At 33.3% G+C, this 20,102-nt stretch overlaps 4 protein-coding genes and 1 pseudogene across 4 annotated transcripts in view; all 5 read left to right on the top strand.

Moving 5' to 3' along the window:
* Positions 1 to 1,699, top strand: part of LOC104789459 (U3 small nucleolar RNA-associated protein 25-like) — a 3,064-nt gene extending 1,365 nt beyond the window's left edge. The window contains exons 6-13 of the mRNA XM_010515153.1: positions 61 to 154; positions 238 to 284; positions 402 to 461; positions 535 to 606; positions 742 to 771; positions 869 to 963; positions 1,051 to 1,156; positions 1,625 to 1,699. Coding sequence (XP_010513455.1) covers positions 61 to 154; positions 238 to 284; positions 402 to 461; positions 535 to 606; positions 742 to 771; positions 869 to 963; positions 1,051 to 1,156; positions 1,625 to 1,699 — 579 coding nt within the window. The remainder of the gene's footprint in view (positions 1 to 60; positions 155 to 237; positions 285 to 401; positions 462 to 534; positions 607 to 741; positions 772 to 868; positions 964 to 1,050; positions 1,157 to 1,624) is intronic.
* On the top strand, positions 3,606 to 5,963 carry LOC104787346. The gene is made up of 6 exons (XM_010512916.2): positions 3,606 to 3,693; positions 4,215 to 4,564; positions 4,645 to 4,771; positions 4,868 to 5,173; positions 5,261 to 5,482; positions 5,574 to 5,963. Exons 2-6 carry the CDS (start codon positions 4,215 to 4,217, stop codon positions 5,904 to 5,906), a joined length of 1,338 nt encoding a protein of 445 aa, XP_010511218.1. The 5' UTR covers positions 3,606 to 3,693; the 3' UTR covers positions 5,907 to 5,963.
* On the top strand, positions 7,825 to 8,889 carry LOC104787347. Its single transcript, XM_010512917.2, has 3 exons — positions 7,825 to 8,331; positions 8,452 to 8,525; positions 8,645 to 8,889. Exons 1-3 carry the CDS (start codon positions 8,256 to 8,258, stop codon positions 8,819 to 8,821), a joined length of 327 nt encoding a protein of 108 aa, XP_010511219.1. The 5' UTR covers positions 7,825 to 8,255; the 3' UTR covers positions 8,822 to 8,889.
* LOC104787348 (serine/threonine-protein kinase CDL1-like) lies at positions 14,497 to 18,289 on the top strand. The gene is made up of 6 exons (XM_010512919.2): positions 14,497 to 15,112; positions 15,263 to 15,558; positions 16,726 to 17,126; positions 17,391 to 17,523; positions 17,659 to 17,748; positions 17,986 to 18,289. The coding sequence occupies exons 1-6, from the start codon at positions 14,812 to 14,814 to the stop codon at positions 18,154 to 18,156; spliced, it is 1,392 nt and encodes a 463-aa protein (XP_010511221.1). The 5' UTR covers positions 14,497 to 14,811; the 3' UTR covers positions 18,157 to 18,289.
* Positions 18,980 to 20,102, top strand: part of LOC104789460 — a 1,282-nt pseudogene continuing 159 nt past the window's right edge.

Here is a 20,102-nt window from a genome sequence, read left to right on the forward strand (position 1 = left end):
ATTCTTCTTGTGGTTTTTTTTTTTTTTTTTTTTTGCTCTAATACAATTTATGTGTTAGAATCTCTCAGTAAATTTCGTCTTATGTTTAGGTATCTGGATGGACTTGCACGGTTCTATCGACAGTCGATATTTCTAAGTTCTTATTTAACCGCAGGTGTTGTTTCTGCCCATTGCCTTTTTTTCCCATATATGGCTAAATTCCAAAGTCGTACTAACCCGAATAATATTTCATTTCAGAGATGAATACTCTATTCAATCACCATTGCTTGAACTATAAAGGAAAGGTGGGCATANTTTTTTTTTTTTTTTTTTTTTTTTTTTTTTTTTTTTTTTTTAATACACCTATAAAAAATATGCATTGCGGATATATTTTCGTTTCACTTTGCATTAAATCAATGCAGATGAAGCTGGAGTCTGAATATAAAGGTGTTCTTCGGAAAGTGTTGGGCAATGTCATTCAGGTAAAATATCATCTTGTGTTATAGAACATAAACGTTCTAGACATCTTATATCTTTTTGTCTTTGTTGTTGTAGAATTATGAAAGATTTGATGCAGACTCCATGGTCCAAGCTGAGCGTGCACGTTTTGAATATTTTACCAAAAAGGTCTAGTTTTGATTTCTGAAGTAATAGCTACCATGTTCATGGGTAAAATACAACATTAATGGTGATGTTATGCATTGCGGCATTACGAAGTATATACAATAATATTTGCTGATTCTGTTTTTCTTCTTGGTACAGGTGTTCCCAAGGATTAGAGATTCTGTTCAGGTACAACAACATCGGAGTGGTTATAATGAAAGACAGTCTTTGTTATGACGTAAATTTGGGAGCTTGATTGTCGTATATTTTTATAACATGTTTGTAGGGAGGAGTAATGATCTTTATCAGTTCTAAATCCGAGTTATTCATGCTTAGAAATTTATTGAATTCGCAAAATGCCTCTTTATGCACTCTTCACGCGTGAGACCATTTTGTCCCCTATTTTGAAGTTACCGTCTCGTTTTGTTATCTGGATTTGTTTCATCGTGACTCTCGTGTTTTTTCCAGAGATGCTAGTAACAAGGAGAAATCACGTGCACGACAAGAGTTCTTTGAAGGGAAAAAAAAGATCATGCTTTACACTGAGAGAGCATACTTCTTTTGGAGATACCAGGTCTTTATTTTGTTCATGTTCTAATGATTGAGTTACGTACTGTTCTGATTTCTGATCATCGATGTCGGCTTTCCCGGGTTTCAGATCCGCGAACATGCTTGAAGAACCACATGACATGGTGTCCACTGTGCTTTTTTCTCGTTTTGATAAAGTCAAGGTGATTACACAATCTTCTGATGGTTTTTACACACTGAGCCATGCCTAGTCATTGTTTTCTGTCCTCCATTGATTCAAATAGTACTAGTTCCTAGGATATACTTATACAAGAGTAATATATTAGCTAAGAGATCAACCAGAGATGATTATTTGCTAAGTCTAGGTTCTTTTCTCTACGTAAATCTCTAGTTGGTTGTGCTTGCAGTTGTTATATTTTTTAGTTGTGAAACAAACTAATTGTTATCTCTGCTCTGGACTAGAGAGTTCTGATGAGTGTTGATTGTTTGGATCCCATGTGATGGTTTTTTGCAGCTGAAAAGTATCGTTGGGGATGTTTCAGCAAAGAAAATGATCAGTTCTGAGAATAGCACTTTTTATTTCCGTTAAGGAGTGGAGTGATCAAGATGATACATTGGTGTAAAAGACAAATGTTGTTATCTCTTTTGGTGATCTTTAAACTTAATCCCCCATGTTTTGTTATACCATTTTGTATGGTCAGATATATACATTAACCGGTTCAAGTTATTTACTTTGACATTAATGTTTGTGTCAAACATCTTCCTACGATTTGCCACAAATCTGTGGTTACTCTGTCAATAACTCTGCAACAGAGATAAATTACCAAGTTATTCAAAGATAGTAAAAAGTCTGCAATGAGAAACTTAAAAACTTAACATGTTTCCTCTTCTTCTTTAGAGGTCTAGGTTTGATTTTCATGTTAAGAAATCGATTTTATTGTATAAAAAAGGTGGGCTCAATATGGTTCTAGCTTACTTATTAGTGTTAGTTAACATATATATTTTTCTGTAAATATCAAATGAGGGAGGTTGTTAAGCAAGATGATTCATTCACTACAAGAAAACACGCCTTTTGCGAGGACGTGTTGCGGCGGAGGAGAGCCCTCGCAAATTTGCGGTGGATTTGCGACGAAAGTACGAGAAATTAAAAATATATAGCAAATCTCTCGCAAAATTGCGAGGAAGCATGTCGTCGCAAATCCACTGCTCATTTGCGAGGTATTTACGACAAACTCGTGGGGAAGGTCACCTTCCTCGCAAATCACTCGCAATTTTGCGATGCATTTGCGAAAATAAAATCCATAGCAAATTTGCTACCGATCTGCGAGTGAACTGCGATTGCCATAGCAAATCCATTGCAAAATGAGGAATTTTTTTTTTTTTAATATTACAAAACTTAATATAATTAGACATTACTTTTAATGATTAAAAAGATGATAGAAAAGAGTATGATAAGACATTAGACCTTATAATATACTTGAAAGTTAATTTTGTTAACTTTTGAAATTATTTTGATGGTTTTTATAAATTAAATATACAAGGTTGCGACAAATTTGCGACTGATTTGCTAGATAAATAGCATATTAGTCGCAAATCCATCGCAAATTAAGAAAATCATAGCAATTCCCTCGCAAATTACAACTTCAAACCCTATACCCTAAATCCTAAACCCTAAACCCTAAAGACTAATTACATTACTATTAATGATTAAAAATATGAATCCAAGACTTATAATCACAGATAGGGCAGTGCAACACAAAATATTTGGAGAATTGGACAATTTTGGAATATTTGTCAAATATTTGTTTTAATGTAATGAACATATATAGGAAGATAGTTAGAAGATAGTTAATGATTAGAGGAAGATGCAAAATTGGACAATTTTAAAAAGTTTGATGATAGAAAAAAGTATGATGAGCCTATTGGACCACATAATATACTTGAAAGTTTGTTTGACTAATTGTTTTAAATCATTTTTGATGGTTTTTATAAATTAGAGATTGAGGGTTTGCGACAAATTTGCGATGGATTTGCTATTTGCATAGCAAATTACTCGCAAATCCATCGCATATCTCTTACGTCATAGCAATTCCCTCGCAAATGAACCCTTGAACCTAAACCCTTAAGACTAATTACATTACTATTAATGTTTCAAAAGATGAATCCAAGATTTATAATCAAAAAATAGGGCATAAATGACAATTTTAAAACCTAAACCCTAAATAAATCGCAAATCTATCGCAAATCTATTGCAAATGTCTCAGTTCATAGCAATTCCCTCGCAATTTCTGGAAATATAAATTACATATTTTAATACGTTTGCTAGGGATTTGCGAGGGACCGTAGCTAATCCGTAGCAATTTTTGCGAGAGACTTGCGACGCATCGTTTTTCCTATATAAATAGAAAAACCTAGTTTGAGCGAAGCTCAAACCTCGACTAATCCACAGCCGCAAAAACCCTCGAACCCTAATTCCTCTATTCTCTGATCAATCTTCACCTCTCTTCTCCGATTAACCACCTCTCTTCTCCGGTTACTCAAATCCTCCACCTCTCTCTTCTCCGGCTAATCTCCTCGTCCTCGGTTAGTCTACTCCTCCTCTCTCTTCTTATGTCGGCTAGATCTGTTTGCGAGACAAAGGTTTAGGATTTTAGGGTTTTGATTTCAGTTTTAGGGTTTTGATTTCTTCTCTGATTTCTTCTCTCTTCTCCGATCTCTTCTGTCTCTTCTTTCTTCTGTTTTTAATTCGATTTTAGGGTTCAAAATTGGGGATTCAATTTGGGTTTTAATTAGATTTTAGGGTTTCGAATTTGGGGATTCAATTTGGGGATTCGATTTGGGTTTTAATTAGATTTTAGGGTTTCGAATTTTAGGGTTTCAATTTTAGGGTTTTGATTTTTTGATTCGATTTTGGTTTTAGTGGTTAGGTTTAATTTTGATTTTAAGGGTTATTTAATTTAGGGTTTCAATATTAGGGTTTTTATGTAATTCGAATTTAGGGTTTTTACCTAATTCGAATTTAGGATTTAATCTAATTTGTTTTTAGGGTTCTAATTATATCGAATTTGAGGGTTTTAATTTAGTTTTTTGGAATTGTTTTTTAGATGTCTTCTCAAGAGAACCAAAATCATTCTGGTGGCCAAACGGTTTACAGAAGATTTATATCTTCTCAAGGGCTATCTCCTCCCATCCCTTCTCGAAGGTTACCTTCTTCTACCTCTGCTCCAAGGGTAGCTTCTCCCGCCTCCTCGCAAGGTACCTCACCGGTGATCCAAGATAATCGTCAAGGAACCTCACCGGTGGTGGAAGATCATCTTCCTCCACAGCATTCGACTTCGCGTGTCAACGATGTGTCTCCTCAGACCTCTTCTTTTACTTTGGAAGAGCTACTTGCAAGTCCCGGTCGTGCTAGCTTACAGAAACTGGACCCTAAACGCCCTCCGGGTACTCTATGGTAAGAATGTAGTTAGGGTTGTCTAATTTTTTAGATCTATTTTCATTGATCCTCATTCCCTTTTTTCTTGTGTTTTGTAGGTTTGCCCAGGATCCTCAGGTTGCTGCTACTGTTCGGGCCATCTTTGAAAGAGATTTCAAAGAAGTTCATGCCAATTGGACCCAAACACCAGGTGCGGTTGTAAACCGGTGGTTTGAAACATTTGCGGTAAGTTAAATGTTTGTTGATGTGTTTAAATTACAGATTTTGTTTTTACTTACTTGATTCTGATTATGATTCTGATTCATGTTATGTTTTTACAAGCAAACATATAACTGGGACCACTCTATCAATGGGAGAGTTCGAGCCGAGTTTGAAAGCAAGTTGAAGACCCGGATGACTGATCAAGTGTCTCGGTGGAAGTCTAAGTGGAGAGTAAAAGGTGATGATGCAATGCCGCGGTGGCTTGATCCTAAAGTATGGGAAGGCTTGGTCAAGTTTTGGTCTGAACCAAAATCTGAGGAAAAGAGTATCAACAGTCGAAATGCTCGATACAGTGATCCTGATGGCAATGGAATGCATAAACACCGGTCTGGTCAGACCTCTTTTAAAGCCCGTGCACGAAAACATGTAAGTATGTTAAGTTAGTTATTTAGTACAATTACTTATAAATTCTTGCTTTAGTCTAATACTTTGTTGTTTCATATCTTTGTTTAGTCGGAGATGACTGGTGAGGCACTTCCTGATTTCTTGAAAGTCCTAGAAGATACTCATAGGAAACCTGATGGGTCGTTTGTGGATGGACTATCTGAGAAGGTATACAATGAAGTGTCATCGAGGATAACTGAGGCTGAAACTGGGCTATGCTCAGGGGACAATATAGAGAGTAGTGCTTCTGGCGGATTGTCAGTTAGTATGAAGAACCAAATTTTTGCTGAGGTAAATTCTTGAACTTTACATTGTGTTTTGGTTTTCACTTGTTTCATATCTTTGAACTTTACATTGTGTCTCTGTTTTTTGTTGTTTGCAGGTTGCTCCGAAGAAGAAAAACAGGATATATGGAGTCGGTAATATGCAAACTGAAGCATCTTCAGCTCATGTTGTTCTCACGCCTACTCCGACTGAAGATCCAGTCATTCTAGCTGAGAAGCTTTCTCAGGCCGAAGCTGTTCTTGCGAGTCAGTCTACTCAGTTAGAAGATTATGCATTGAAGTTGCAACAAAATACTCAGAAGATGCATTGCTACGATGCCTACTTCGATTATCTATCTGAGAAGGACCCTGAATTTGCTGCAAGATTTCCCCGACCTGAGACTGATGCCACCATTGATACCGGAGCAGGAGATACCACGAGACCATCGTAGGGTCTCTTGTTCTTGAACTTTACTTCTGTGTGATGGTCTCTTGTTGTTGAACTTGTAGTTGTGTTTCAATTTATGTTTTGAACTTATGTTTGTGTAATTTTAACAATATTTTGTAATTTACAAGTTTGTTTTCAGTTTTAATTAAAAGTTTTTTGGCTAATTATGACTTTTAGTTTGCATAATTAGAAAATAATCATAATTAATTTGCATAATTTGAAAATAATCATAATTACAAAATGTATAATTCATCATGTTGCGACGGACATATAAGTCGCAAAACCATCGCAAAGTTTGCGAGGGAATTGCTTGAATGAAGTTGCTAGGAATCTGCTATTGATATTGTCCCTCGCAATTTGCGTTGTTTTTGCGAGGACAAATTTTTCCTCGCAAAATTTGCGAGGGATTTGCGACGTTGACCAATTTGCGAGAAGCGATTTGCGAGGGAAGTGTGTTCCTTGCAATTCCCTCGTTTTTGCCTATTTGCGAGGGATTTGCTATGAATTCTTCCATCGCAATAGGCGTGTTTTCTTGTAGTGATTGGTGTAAAAGACACATATATATCTGTGTGAGTTTTCTTGTTGCCTCAAAGGTTATGTAAACTTGCTCTCTCATGCTTCCTACGACCACATTTACTTTGCTAGAAAGTTTATAGTCTACACTCTACATGTTTTCACCATAAAGTGCTATGTTAACCATTAGTTACCAAACATTAATTGACTCCTTCTAGTTGGTCTTTAGCATAATTTCAGATAGTATAGCATAAATAGTGAATTCTGTCAACTAAAAAGTATTTCAGTCAAAAAAAAAGTAAAAATTATCAAATATGCGAAAAAAAATTATGAGCATATTATTCATGTATTTTCCTAACCTGAATGGTAAATTGTCCCTACATGAATTAGGCTCAATGGTTTTCTTAAAATATTAATTTTAGTCTAACCTGCAATCATGTTAATTATAATCTTCTAATAGCTAGTGTTTAACGGTCTTTGGTTACATGTGAGTTTGAAGAACACGACGTTGACTTGTGGTGAGTAAGTGGAACATGTGAACTTATATGGAACATGTGACCTTCTTGAAACCCAATCATTTGGATTGGAATATTATAACTATTATCAACTCTTATTTGACATCTAATTTTTGTTTTAATTACCATCTAAACAAGTAAAACAAGATATCTAAATAAAAAAGTATGCATTTAGTTCTACGTACAAGCATCTAAATAATTTCGAAACATATGGGGTCAATTTTTTTACTATTTAAAGACAACAAAACCAAACCAAACCACACGTGAACATTTTGCTAGAAGAGATACAGTTGGAGAGGATGAGGAACCATTGGGCTTCCACTAGTTACGATGGACCTCTACGATGTCAACGAAAGGTTTCGGAGTTTTGAGTGGTCAGCTCTCCTACGTCTTTGAAAGTCATGTATCCCGTTTGAACTCGAGTCCTAGAAGTCCGGTTCTCGTACGTGTCTTCCATTTGTTTAACAATTACTTCTTGTGTGTAGGGCAAATTCATCTTTCCGTCGACTATATTTGAGATCACAGTAGTTGTATACTTCAAATTCAGCAAACTTAAAGACGCGATAATAAAAAGAAAACACAAAGCGGAAATATAAAAAGCCGTTGAAAACAGCAAACAGCAGTCATCAATCCTAATATTTATATAACCTTTTTGTTATTAACAATTTTTGTAGATGATCATACAAAATTAAAAAATGCATTCAACCACTGACTTCTTAAAGCTTGCTAATTAAAAATGGAAGATTTGGCTTTGTAAAGACAATCGTTGTAGTTTTTAATAGGACAATTCTCAAAAAAGTACAAAAATGATTAATCTATGTAAAAAAAATTAATATATATATGGAAGATTCTCAAAATAACACTATTTTAAGTTTTTGTTCCAAAATTAACATACACTCTTCAAAATTCCAAATTTAGCACATCTTAAATTTTGAAGAGAATTATTAAAATTAATAAAAATTGATGGTCAAACGCACTAATCATCAACAAGCTTCGTGCCCAGCTTTAGAAAACTAGCCGAATCAAAGAATTAATTCGTTATCAAGTTTGAGAAATCTAGCCCCGTGAAACTCGAATCCGGAGGTTCCGAGAGGAAGAAGAGATTTGGTTCTGCGTCTCCTCCTCTGGCTCCCACTGTTGTTAAACGAAGGAGGTACTTAGATCTGAACGATTCTGATGATGAGAAGATCGGATCTGAAGAAGAAGGTGTGGTTAAAATCAGGAGAAAACTCTCTGATGATTTTGATAAGAGTCAATAAAGATAACAACGCCCCAATAAAGCCAACAAGAAATTGATTAAATCAAAATTGGTTGAGAAGATATTGATGGAGAAGAAGATTGAGAAAGTGAACAAGAGGGGTCCAACGAGGACATCTCCAAGATGGGCGAAGCGTAGTTCTAGTTAGTTTTCATTTTTTTGTCTCCTCTTAAATTTGTATGTAGAGATTTGAAGAGTATAGTTTTTTTGGTTTTGCGCTTATAAATATGAATTTCTCTGCTTTACTATGAATTCAAACAAAGGAATCAGAACAAGAGGACCCATATCGTCTTCTGCTAACTCTGCTCCTGTGATTCTTGACATTGAAGACTTCAAGGTAAGGATTACAGCTAAAATCTTGAAGGATTTTGATTATTTTGTTCATTCGCAGGTTTGTTTTTTGTTTGTATGTATTATTTGGAAACCTGGTATACGACCTCTTGCCGTCTTTCTTAGAAGAAGAAGCAGATTCTGGGGATGGCCATGACAACATTGTTGGAGTTGATGGTTTGGCAAGGCATTCACGTTGCCGGGTATATCAAGTGCTTGTTGCATATTCTGTTTTATTGTTATGAGTTGACCATTTGTACTAGCTTTGCTTTGCTACTTAAGAGTGTCATATGTTTCTATTAGACAAATTAATAGTGATTGAGGTAACTGTGATTGAGTTTGCTACAAGTTCTCTTTTATTTCAAGAAAATTAGGAAGGATTCCACAAAATTCCAGAAAGGCTTTCTTGAATTTCAGGATGATCTTCATAAAATGTTTGGAATTTATGATGGTGTTCATAAAAAGTCAGGACATTAGTAAACTAGGTCAAGCCTAAGAGGTTTTGGAACATACAGAAGAAGTAGAAGCTTGTTAAAGTTGATGGCCATACAAATGAGTTAGGTTCCATTATACTTTAGGTTCTTCTAGGTTACAATAGTTGTAGATGATGGATCACATTCTAGTGTTCTTTAATTTCAAGGAGTCCTTGAAATTTTGAGAAGGATTCCATTAATTCGGAAAGGATTCCTTGAGCTTCATGATGACCTTCATAAAAAGTTTGAATTTTATGATGAATTTTATAGAAAGTCTGGATATTGGTAAACAACATGATGATATGCACAATACCCCTTACTAATGCAGTAATCTTTGACATATTGAGGTAAAACATCAAAAAGAGAGTTAGAAACACATTTATTTAAATTTAGGAAGGATTCAATAATATTGAGGAATAACACTTTAAAATTCAGGATAGTCTTCACAAATATTTAGAAAGAAACAAAATCAAATCATTACATATATATGTATGTATATCTCATGATGTGCACAAAACAATATCAATATCCCTCACTAAATGGAGTAATATGGGTTATATTGAAGCAAACATAAATAAAAGATGATCAAAATTCATTTCTTTAAATTTAGGAAGGATTTCATATTGTTTAGGAAGAGGTCTTTGAATTTTATGAAAGTATTCCTAAATGTCTGAAACCAACACCTATGTAGTCAACACCTAAGGTCGATGGTGCCGTTTCCATCTGCATCAACGACGTTGATCATGTCTTGGAGCTCATCTTCTGTTGGGTTTTGTCCTAGTAAACCCATAACTGTTCCCAGCTCTTTGGTTGTGATGCAACCTGTGTAACCATAATTGAAAGAGCATTGCATTTTAACCAATCACAAATACTCAAAGCTCAATAAAATCAAGGATTAAGCACTGACAAATACTAAAAGCACATGAATCAGTTTTGCCTATCACTTAGAATATATGAGAAAACTAATCTACACAAAATTGCACTTTAAGCTTCAAAAATGCAGTATACAACCAAGATACAATTCAAGACTAGTTTCCAAACAATTTACTAATTCGTTTAACATCAAATTCCTAAAACCAATTAAGATTGGAGATGCTTGAACTTCTTGTCTACCTACTTCATCCAGCACAACACATTTGTTTCCACTTCCTCTTTCACACTTAGCAGCTTATGTGGTGGTCTCAGCAATTGAGAAGAAAACGGTGACGAACGGTCCCCCCTCCCCCAATTCAAAACTTGTCGTAAGCTTCGCCGCACACTTCGCCGGCCGTAAGCTTTGCTGGTCGTAAGCTTTTGAAGCTTGACCTGAAACTATGAAAAGCGTAATTTTAATAAGCTTCCTTGTTGAACGTTTAGGAAGAAGACCTTGAAGTTCATGAATGTCTTCCTAAATGTCTGAAATTAGATCCAATTCTATGTTAAGCGAACTAAGACCCAGATCTCATTCGTGTTCCATCTCTGCAACTCAATTCTCCGTCGCGTTCAGCTTTTTCTCTGTACTAAGCTTTCGTCCATCATTTTTCCAAATTGAGCCGTCACGATATGTGCGATTAGCCATGGAGATTCATAAAGTTAATGGCCAAAGCAGCCACTGGTATCTTAGATCCATGAAGATGAAAGAGCTGGAGACTCCGGTGACAAAGAACGGCAAAGGAGGTGGTCTTCAACGACGAGAACAAAGCGGAGAAGTGAGAGATCGAGATAGTGATATTTTAGATTTTTTTTTAAATTGAAAATATTTTATTATATTAAATTTGTGCTAAATGTGGAATATTTGAGAGTAGGTGCTAACTTTGGAAGAAAAACATAGATTAGTACTATTTAGGGGTATATCTCTATATATATCTACACAATACGATTAAACTACCAAATTGAAAAGTAATAAAATAAAAATATTCAAAAATATAAGATAAGATATAAAATAATATTTGGTGTTCAACTATATAACGTATATTTCGTAACAAAAATATAAAAAGACAAGATTAAGTCGTTCTACAATTTAAGAACATTTTTTTAAAAAAGAACTAGAACACATAGTAGTTCAAGTGATCATCGACACATGTTAGAAGAAAGAGAAACCAAAAAATCCAAAAAGGAATTTTCCTTCACATTATGTGTATGGCCATAAATAAAACTTATCTATCTATATTTCGTGAGGAAAACAAATTGCTCGTGTTGGTGCTTTTGTAATTCGTCTTTTCTTTTGTATTAGCTTAAAGAAAAGTCATTTTCATTACGCACCTACACAAAGTTCCGATGCACTAGAAGTTGATATACCAAATTGCAAATAATTCAACTCCAATTTTACCTTTGTTTTATTTAGTTTTGGTTTGGGTAACGTTTTGATATTTTTTCACCCGACATATGAAATTATGATATCATAGTTGTTAATTGTTATTGAAGAAATGCTTGGTATTTTCAATTGATTTTGTTAATTAAATTTTCTTCATATTATCTCAAAGATCATTAAGTTTGTCTCTCTTCTAGTTGATAAACTGTTTTTGAAAATATTTAGGACTAAACACGCTAATTGAAAACTTATTTAAGAAACAAACGCATTGTTATATTTTAGGTAAACATTATTTTTTCTGTAAAATAAAAATCATATACACTATCATAATATAAAAATTGCAATGATGTAACCTCATTTACCAGTATATTTTCTAATGCATGATCATCATCAAGTATTGGAATAATTAAGAGTTTATCCTATATTTTGGCAGGTTGTTCATGCACCGATTGGGGTCGTTCATTACAATTTCTTGTATCTTTTCAACTTGACCGTGAATATTACATCTAAACTATCAAACACACAAAATTTTACATTTTCTTGAAGACCCCAATTGGTGCATGAATGGCTTTTATCTTTCAAAACAGCAACATGCATATTTTCTAATATTAGAACCAGCTGAAACTACACATTACCGTACCCATTGAGTTGAGAAGAATGTGTACTTTGCCAATTAATTTAGTTTTTAAATTATTGTTTATTTCTCTAAAAATCTTATATAATATGAGAAGATTTTTTTCAATTTTTGTTAAGCAGATGACACTTGGTTTACTATATTTCTGACACATGTATTTTTTTGTTTGGGGCTAATTAACTATAGTTTTGACCTAATTAACTACAGGTCCATAAAACCAAAAGAAAAAAAAAACATCTACATTTTCTTCCTTCTTTTATCAGAAACATATGCAACCCCAAAAATCTAAAGCCACCTTATATCAGTCTGTGGTTGGTTTCATCTTGGAACTATATACCAATATTTAATTAAATTTATAGTTTTGAATTTTTGGGTTTAATTTCTGTGTTTGGATCTTATATAATTTTCACGGGCACAGAATCAAATTTAAGTAAGATGGTGGGTAGGTATTATTTAAGTAAATTAGTTTAAATTTTTAAAAAATTGTTTATGTAAAATTAAAATTTTGAGCTTACTTTCTGAAAAATTACGTAAGATTATGAGATGGTTTTGATCTAATTCTATTGTTCGATTCACACTTATTATTGAAGAACGTTATGTATTTTTTTAATTACATAAAATTTAGAAGTTTTCATATTAGGAATTTCAGAATAAATTATGAATATAATCAGTTATGTTTTGATTTGAAATAATACCCACTATTTCCTCAATTTTCATTTTTGTTTATATTACTTCTTCTTTTTAACTTATTATTTTGAAACACTTTGCGAATTTATGATAATTAATATTTTATTTTAATCCCTTCTCCTTCTTAAAGGCTCAAACATTCTATAAAGTTTAGTTTTCTAAAAACAACAGATTACCATACAAATACATCCTCTTCAACGAAACATTTACACCGGTAAACATTTACTTTCCATTCTATCCTCGATTCAATCTCCAACGAACAACAAAACACCGATAACAATAGTATCGTATCATCTATTTTCCGGAAGTTCCTAACTTTAGAAGAAATATTGTCTTACTATGTCTTGAATATATTTTCCGAAAATGTAAATTATTTTTTCTATTGTTCATCTTTTGATGATTTATGCAATCATTTTAAAATATTTATAAAAGAAAATAAATAATGTCATGTGTATTTGATTTTAAAAGAAATATATAATGATGTTGGGCGTCAGATTCTTAGAGTAGGAATTGAAAGAACTCTTACTATATTATATCATCTAATAATAAAGTAAAGTTTTCTTTTGGAAAGCTGCAAAAGATTGTCATTTGATGTTCTCTTCTTTCACAAGTGTCATTTTGTTTCTTTTAATGTTTAGTGTAACAAATTTATTCAATTGAATTTACATAATAAAAATTTTACTTAACAAATCATTTGATGATTAAATAGTTTACAGATATAAGATTATAATATATATATATATATATATATATTTGGGTTGTATAGGATAATGTCAACTAATAATTAGCTGTTTTATTTTCACACTTTAATATAAATAATTCACATGATTTTGATATTACATTATTTTATTTTATTTTAAATCCATTTAAATTAAACTAAAGTATATTTTAATATATAATATCTAAATAACTAAATGAGAATTGAATATTTTTTTTGATAAGGAGATAATTGTATATATTTCTGTTTAAAGAGAGAAGTGAATATATATATTTAAATTCATGATTTGATTAGCTAAAATGCCCGTTCATAGATCTATATTTATAATATATAACTTTTGAATATATATTTAAAACAATAGACAACTTTAGTTATTAATTCAACATAATGTATTTTTATAAACCTGACACATTTTTTATTAACTTTTCTATTATGTCTCATCAATCCCATATGTTGTACTAATTAACTCTCATTTTCGTAACTTTCATAATATTTATAGTAATGCAATGAATGATTAATAATAGTATTTAGAAATATTACATACTCCCTCCGTTTTCTATTACTTGTCATTCTAGAGATAAATTTTTGTTTCCCAATACTTGTCGTTTTATATTTCCAATGCAAATTTTTGGTAAAAATTCCAATTCTATCAAGCTTTATTAATGTTTTGACCACTAAAAAATTAGAAAATATATTAAAAAGGGATAAAACAGAAAATTTAATGGTTTTCTTAATCTGTGTCAAACAACCTTAAACGACAAGTAATAAAAAACGGAGGGAGTATATAAGAAAATATATTAATATGTAATATCTATAACTCTCACAAAGTTTATGTGACTCCTATAACAATGAAATACTCCCTCTGTTTTAATTTAGTTGTTGTTTTAGGTTTTCAATGAAAATGCGCTCTCTCTCTCTATGATGGGCCATGGAAAGTGCTCTCTCTCTCTCTGGGATATGATATAGTTCATTTTGAGACAGATTGTCAAGAGATTTTAAGTGTCATAGATGAGTCAAAAGACAGGCCCGCGTTTGCTTTGGAATTAGATTCTTTACCGTCTTATCAAAGAAAGTTTTCTATGTTTTTTATTGGATGTATACATAGATTGAACAATGTCTGTGTCATTCGTCTTGCAAAAGGGCTTGAGCACGAGGATCTTTCTTTTCCTATGTAAATCCGCAGGTTCCGAAATGGTAAGCTCACGAGGCTATCCTATTTGAACCGGTATTTTGAGGTAAAAAAGAAAGATGTTGATGATAAAAAAATATTTAAAAACAACGTAAACTAAATCCGTACGTAGCACGAAGTGACTACTAGTAATATTATAAGCCTGTGTTTCCAATGTTTTTTTTTCTTTTTTTTTCTGATGTCTTCTTTCATCTATTTCACTCAATACATATCTGGCATATATGTGTATATATAGAGAAATATACTTCAACTCTTTCCCAAACCTACACTCCCCTCTCCCCCTCCCATCAGCTCTCTCATAAATGAACAACTCCATTGTAAAAATGGAAAACAAAAGCCATAGCAACCACCACATCCATCATCCACCATCCCGGAGCAGCCAAGAGCAGAACCAGCATGGCCTCATTTCAATAAATGCCATGATCATCATTGGTATCTCCATCATCTCATTCTTCATAATTTTTGCAATTCTCCTTATAATCCTTTTACTTCATCGGCTTAAATCCGCAAGAGACAAAGCACAACAATTATCTTGCAAAGAGAGCTTTAGTAACATTAACAACGGTGGAACTTCAACCAACTACAGCTACACATCTAGCCCTGGTAAGACACATATATACACATTAATTCCTTAATTTTCCAAACTTCGTGAGTTTTCAATTCAAAATCAATCAGCAATGAGTGAAAAATCTTGTATTTTTGTACTAGTATAGAATCACTTCCACATCCAATGAACTCTAATTTTCTTGTTAGATGACATCAAGAGAGATTGTCTATATTCAAGAAACCCAACATCATTCAGACAATTGCCACCACAGCCAAAAAGTTGTAGGAGAAGCCGAGCAGAAGGAGTAGAAGCGTACACATATAAGGAACTAGAGATTGCAACTAATAATTTCTGCGAAGAGAAGAAGATCGGAAGCGGTGGATATGGAGATGTGTACAAAGGAGTACTAAGTGACGGAACTCTTGCGGCCATTAAAAAGCTTCATATGCTTAATGATAATGCTAGTAACCAAAAGCATGAAGAACGGTCCTTTAGGATTGAGGTTAGTCGTTCCCGTGCCCACTTCATTTATTATCCATTCTTTCTTATCTACCCTTTTTGTGCTTATTTATTGTTTCCATGTTATCAACACATGAAATTAATATACTGGTATTATAAAAAGTATATATATTGAAAATTTTGAATAATCTACCGTTGCATTGTAAATTTTGAAATCTTTGAAACTTTTAATATACAGTAAAACCTCTATAAATTAATACTCTATAAATTAATAAACACCATAAATTAATAAATTTTGCTGGTCCCAAGTCGGGTCAGTGTAAAAATTAACAAAATTCGATAAAATAATAAGATAATAATTTTTTTAAATCCTCATGTAAAATACGGTAATTACCGTAAAGGTTTTTCGAAATACGTTTGAGATACTACGGATTTAATTCGACTTCTCCATTTAGGCTTTTATTTTTGGAAGTTGAAGGTAAACTTGCATTTTTTTTTTTTAAAGTTGATGATATAATTTTTAAAATAATATTTTAGAAGATTTATTGTAAACAACATTTTATAGATGAGAAAGTTCGTGTTTTTATTATAAATCCAATAGATCGTATAGTAATACATATATCCTTTCCTGGATTATACAACAATACATGTTTGACAGAAAAAAAAAAGAATTTTTTTTTACAATACATATGTTGACCAATAACTCTCTGTGTTGTACAGTCAGGTAATTACCATCCATGATTTAGATTTCTATAGAACAATAACTAAGAGTTTTAAAATAGATCACATGATTGTAACTTTTTTGTTTTTTTAAAAAAAAAAATTATTTTTTTAAATATTTTCCTATCCAATATCTGTATTTGCTAAAATACAACGTAATCTAAAAAAAAACAAAAAACAATTGAAATCGGATTCCTCTAATTGACATGCCCCTTTCAGATTTTTTTTTGTTTTATTTGGCAATTGGCATCCATGTGCTGGGATTTATAAAGTTCAAATCATTTGATATAAGAATTTGGTCCGTGTGCCTATATATTTAGTAAAGAAAGTACCACTATTCAATACTATTTTGTGGAATAGTCAATAAATAAACAAGTGGATTTGTTTATTAACTAGTAATTAAAACGTCACAACTACATTATCAGCATTTGTTGACTTGTGACCTTAAGTTTACAATTACATAAACGAATGTAATCTCTTAATGGTGCAGGTGGATCTTCTTAGTCGATTACAATGCCCATATTTGGTGGAGTTACTTGGATATTGTGCCGATCAAAACCATAGGATCCTAATATTTGAATATATGCCTAATGGTACATTGGAGCATCATCTCCACGATCACAGTTGTAAGAATCTAAAGGATCAATCTCAACCTTTAGATTGGGGAACCCGGCTTAGGATCGCTCTTGATTGTGCCAGAGCTCTAGAGTTTCTACACGAAAATACAGTCTCTACTGTGATCCACCGGAACTTCAAGTGTACCAACATTTTATTGGATCAAAATAATCGAGCTAAAGTTTCGGATTTTGGGTTGGCGAAAACTGCATCTGATAAACTAAATGGTGAGATTTCAACAAGAGTACTTGGTACCACGGGATATCTTGCTCCAGAGTAAGTAACATTTCACATTAATTATTTTCATACTTTTGCCAAAAAAAAAAAAAGAAGTAATAACAAAGTGGCTTGATCCATTAGGCCTATGAGTTCGAAAATCAATTTGTAACCAAGAAAAATAAATGCCATGTCACCTACAAATATGGAATATGATAGTAATTTTTGTCTACCCATAGTGTGCTACTCATGAATTAGAAAGATTATGATCACTAAATTTCTATATAGAGCCAAAACATAACCATATCATTTGTGTTGAGATAGGTACGCCTCTACTGGAAAGCTTACTACAAAATCAGATGTTTATAGTTATGGTATTGTGTTACTAGAACTCTTAACGGGTCGTACACCGATCGATTCAAGGCGTCCGCGAGGACAAGATGTCCTTGTCTCATGGGTATGTTCAGTAGCATATTATATATTTGAATTACTCAATACCTCCACGAGAACATGTGTAACTTGCCTACAATTGTTTAGAAGTACTACTTATATAGCTTGATATTCATAGTGAAAATGTGGCATATAATTTCAGGCTCTTCCAAGGCTAACCAATAGAGAAAAAATTAGTGAAATGGTGGATCCAACCATGAAAGGTCAATACTCACAAAAAGATCTTATTCAGGTGTGAATTCTTCACTTACTTTCTATTTTTCTTGCTATTAAATGTGTTAAATGTTATTAATTTGGAAGCATAGTGGATGTGACATCTCACTCACTAGACTACCATACAGTTGATTGATCTAACACAACATTTATGAAACCATTGGACTAAAATTGTTTGTGTGACATGGAAAGTTACGCTAATTTGTATATCTATATCTGTATGGGCAAGAGTTGTGATGGATTTTTATAAAAACAGGTAGCAGCCATAGCAGCAGTGTGTGTGCAACCAGAAGCAAGTTACAGACCGTTGATGACGGACGTTGTTCACTCGCTCATTCCCCTTGTTAAAGCTTTCAACAAAAGTTCTGATTCTTCTCGGTTTCCTAGCCGTCGAGAAAGCTTGTCATTTGATGATATTATGCCATGACACTACTTTGTTTTAATGTAATTATATTCCCTTTTTAAGTTGAGATCATCTTTACTGTTGTATCTTTGTATAGATAAATGAATCCATTTATCTTTGTAAAATTTATGGAGTCCATACAGCTTTTCTTACACTAGTCAAGGCTCTTTAAGATGCTAACAAGTCTTCTCTATAATAATCAATATCTTTTCTCTAACACACATGATCACATATCACACAACCTACACTTAGAAATATGGTAGATTATATAACTTTCCTTTCTTTTTTTTGAGAGATAGCATTTGTATACCTACTATAATGATTCTTAAACCTAAAGTAACACTTTTCTTTTTTTTTTTTTAATTTGAGACCTCTTGTTTTTCATCCTTCAATGCATCGTGAAGTCCATGAATCTCTAGATCCGCGGTGATCTTTTTTCTCCAGTGTGTAATCACCTTATAAAGCGAACTTCTCTATGTTGATTTTTTAATTGTCAAAGACATATATGACTTAACATTTCTAGGAATTTGCTCCTGTGAACCATGAGTCCATGAGCTATAATACCAATATATAAGTACCTTGCTTATTGGCTTAGATTACAAATCTTTCATCCATCATTCTCTCTCGTGTCTGCAACGATCATAAAGAAGAAGAACAAGAAACATAGTTGTCTTGTGACAATTACTTAGAAGGGGATATTGAACTTGATTTTTAAATGATTTTGTAGGATTTTAATATTTTAGAATTTTGGAAGACTTTAATGAGTTTTTAGAAGATTTGATTATTTTTAGAGTTTTATATTAAAAAAGAAAGAAAATGAAATGTGATTTTGTGAGATTTTATGATAAACTTTGGATGATTTTACAATATTTCACAGTACAAAAAAAGGAAAATTTGACTCCAGTATTTGCTTCGGCCTCGGAGGTGCTCTCTCCTTAGCTTTCTTCGAGTGTCTCTCTCTCTCGCAGTCTCGCTCATGGCCGTACCAGGATTCTTCTCTTCCACGGCGCTTCTCCGGCATTGTCATGTATCGAAAACAGAGGAGGGAGGAGGAGGCTGCTTCCATGTCGCGCCTTGCCGATTCTTTCATCCTCACCGCCTCAACACTTGTTCTGGGAGTGGATTTCTCAAGTGTAACAGTGACTATTTTACAAGAAAATATTTGCGGAAGAATAGAACTCAAGCCATAGTAGAGTATTTGGGTTCAACTTCAAATCCTAAGAAGCCAACTGGGAAGCCAAGTTATCATCCTTCAAAAGATATCAGAGCATATTTGCCAGAGAATCCTGCAGATTCTAGGCTTTCACCTCCTGAAACTGCTAGAACCATCATTGAGTGTGTCTTGTTTAGGTGAACAAAAAAAGGAACCCTGATGCTTTCAGGTTTACTTGGTATTGGAGTTCATGAGAATATTCTCTGGCTGAATATACCTTATGTAACAGATCAGCATGAAAATATATACTTTCAAGTAAAAGAAAATGAGGACATAAATGCAAACTGTTGTTGCTTCTGATAACAATTATGTGCATGCAAGTAATAGTAGGTTTGATACGATGGAGATGATTAAGGATATGGAGCTGAGCAGTCCATCTGGTATTGGTTTCGAGATTGAAGAAATCGATGATGGTGAAAGTGAAGTAGAGGATGAAAACCAAGGGGGATGAAGATAAAAGAGAAGACAAAGATGATGAGGAATGGGTTGCTGTTCTAGAAGATGGAGATGAAGACGATGATTATGTTTCGGATTCTGATGAATCACTTGGAGACTGGGCAAACTTGGAAACAATGCGGTATTGTCACCCTACGTATTTTGCCAGGAGGATGGCCGAGGTTGCTTCAAATGATCCAGAAAATTGGATGGAGCAGCCGTCAGCTGGCCTTGCTATCCAGGGACTATATATTGAGTCGTGTTGTTGTGGAAGATCACTCGGATATCCAAAAACATATCTCTGATTGTAAGGCTACATGTA

Source organism: Camelina sativa, chromosome 5 (genome assembly GCF_000633955.1).
Source record: "Camelina sativa cultivar DH55 chromosome 5, Cs, whole genome shotgun sequence".
In the NCBI taxonomy this organism is placed as follows: Eukaryota; Viridiplantae; Streptophyta; class Magnoliopsida; order Brassicales; family Brassicaceae; genus Camelina; species Camelina sativa.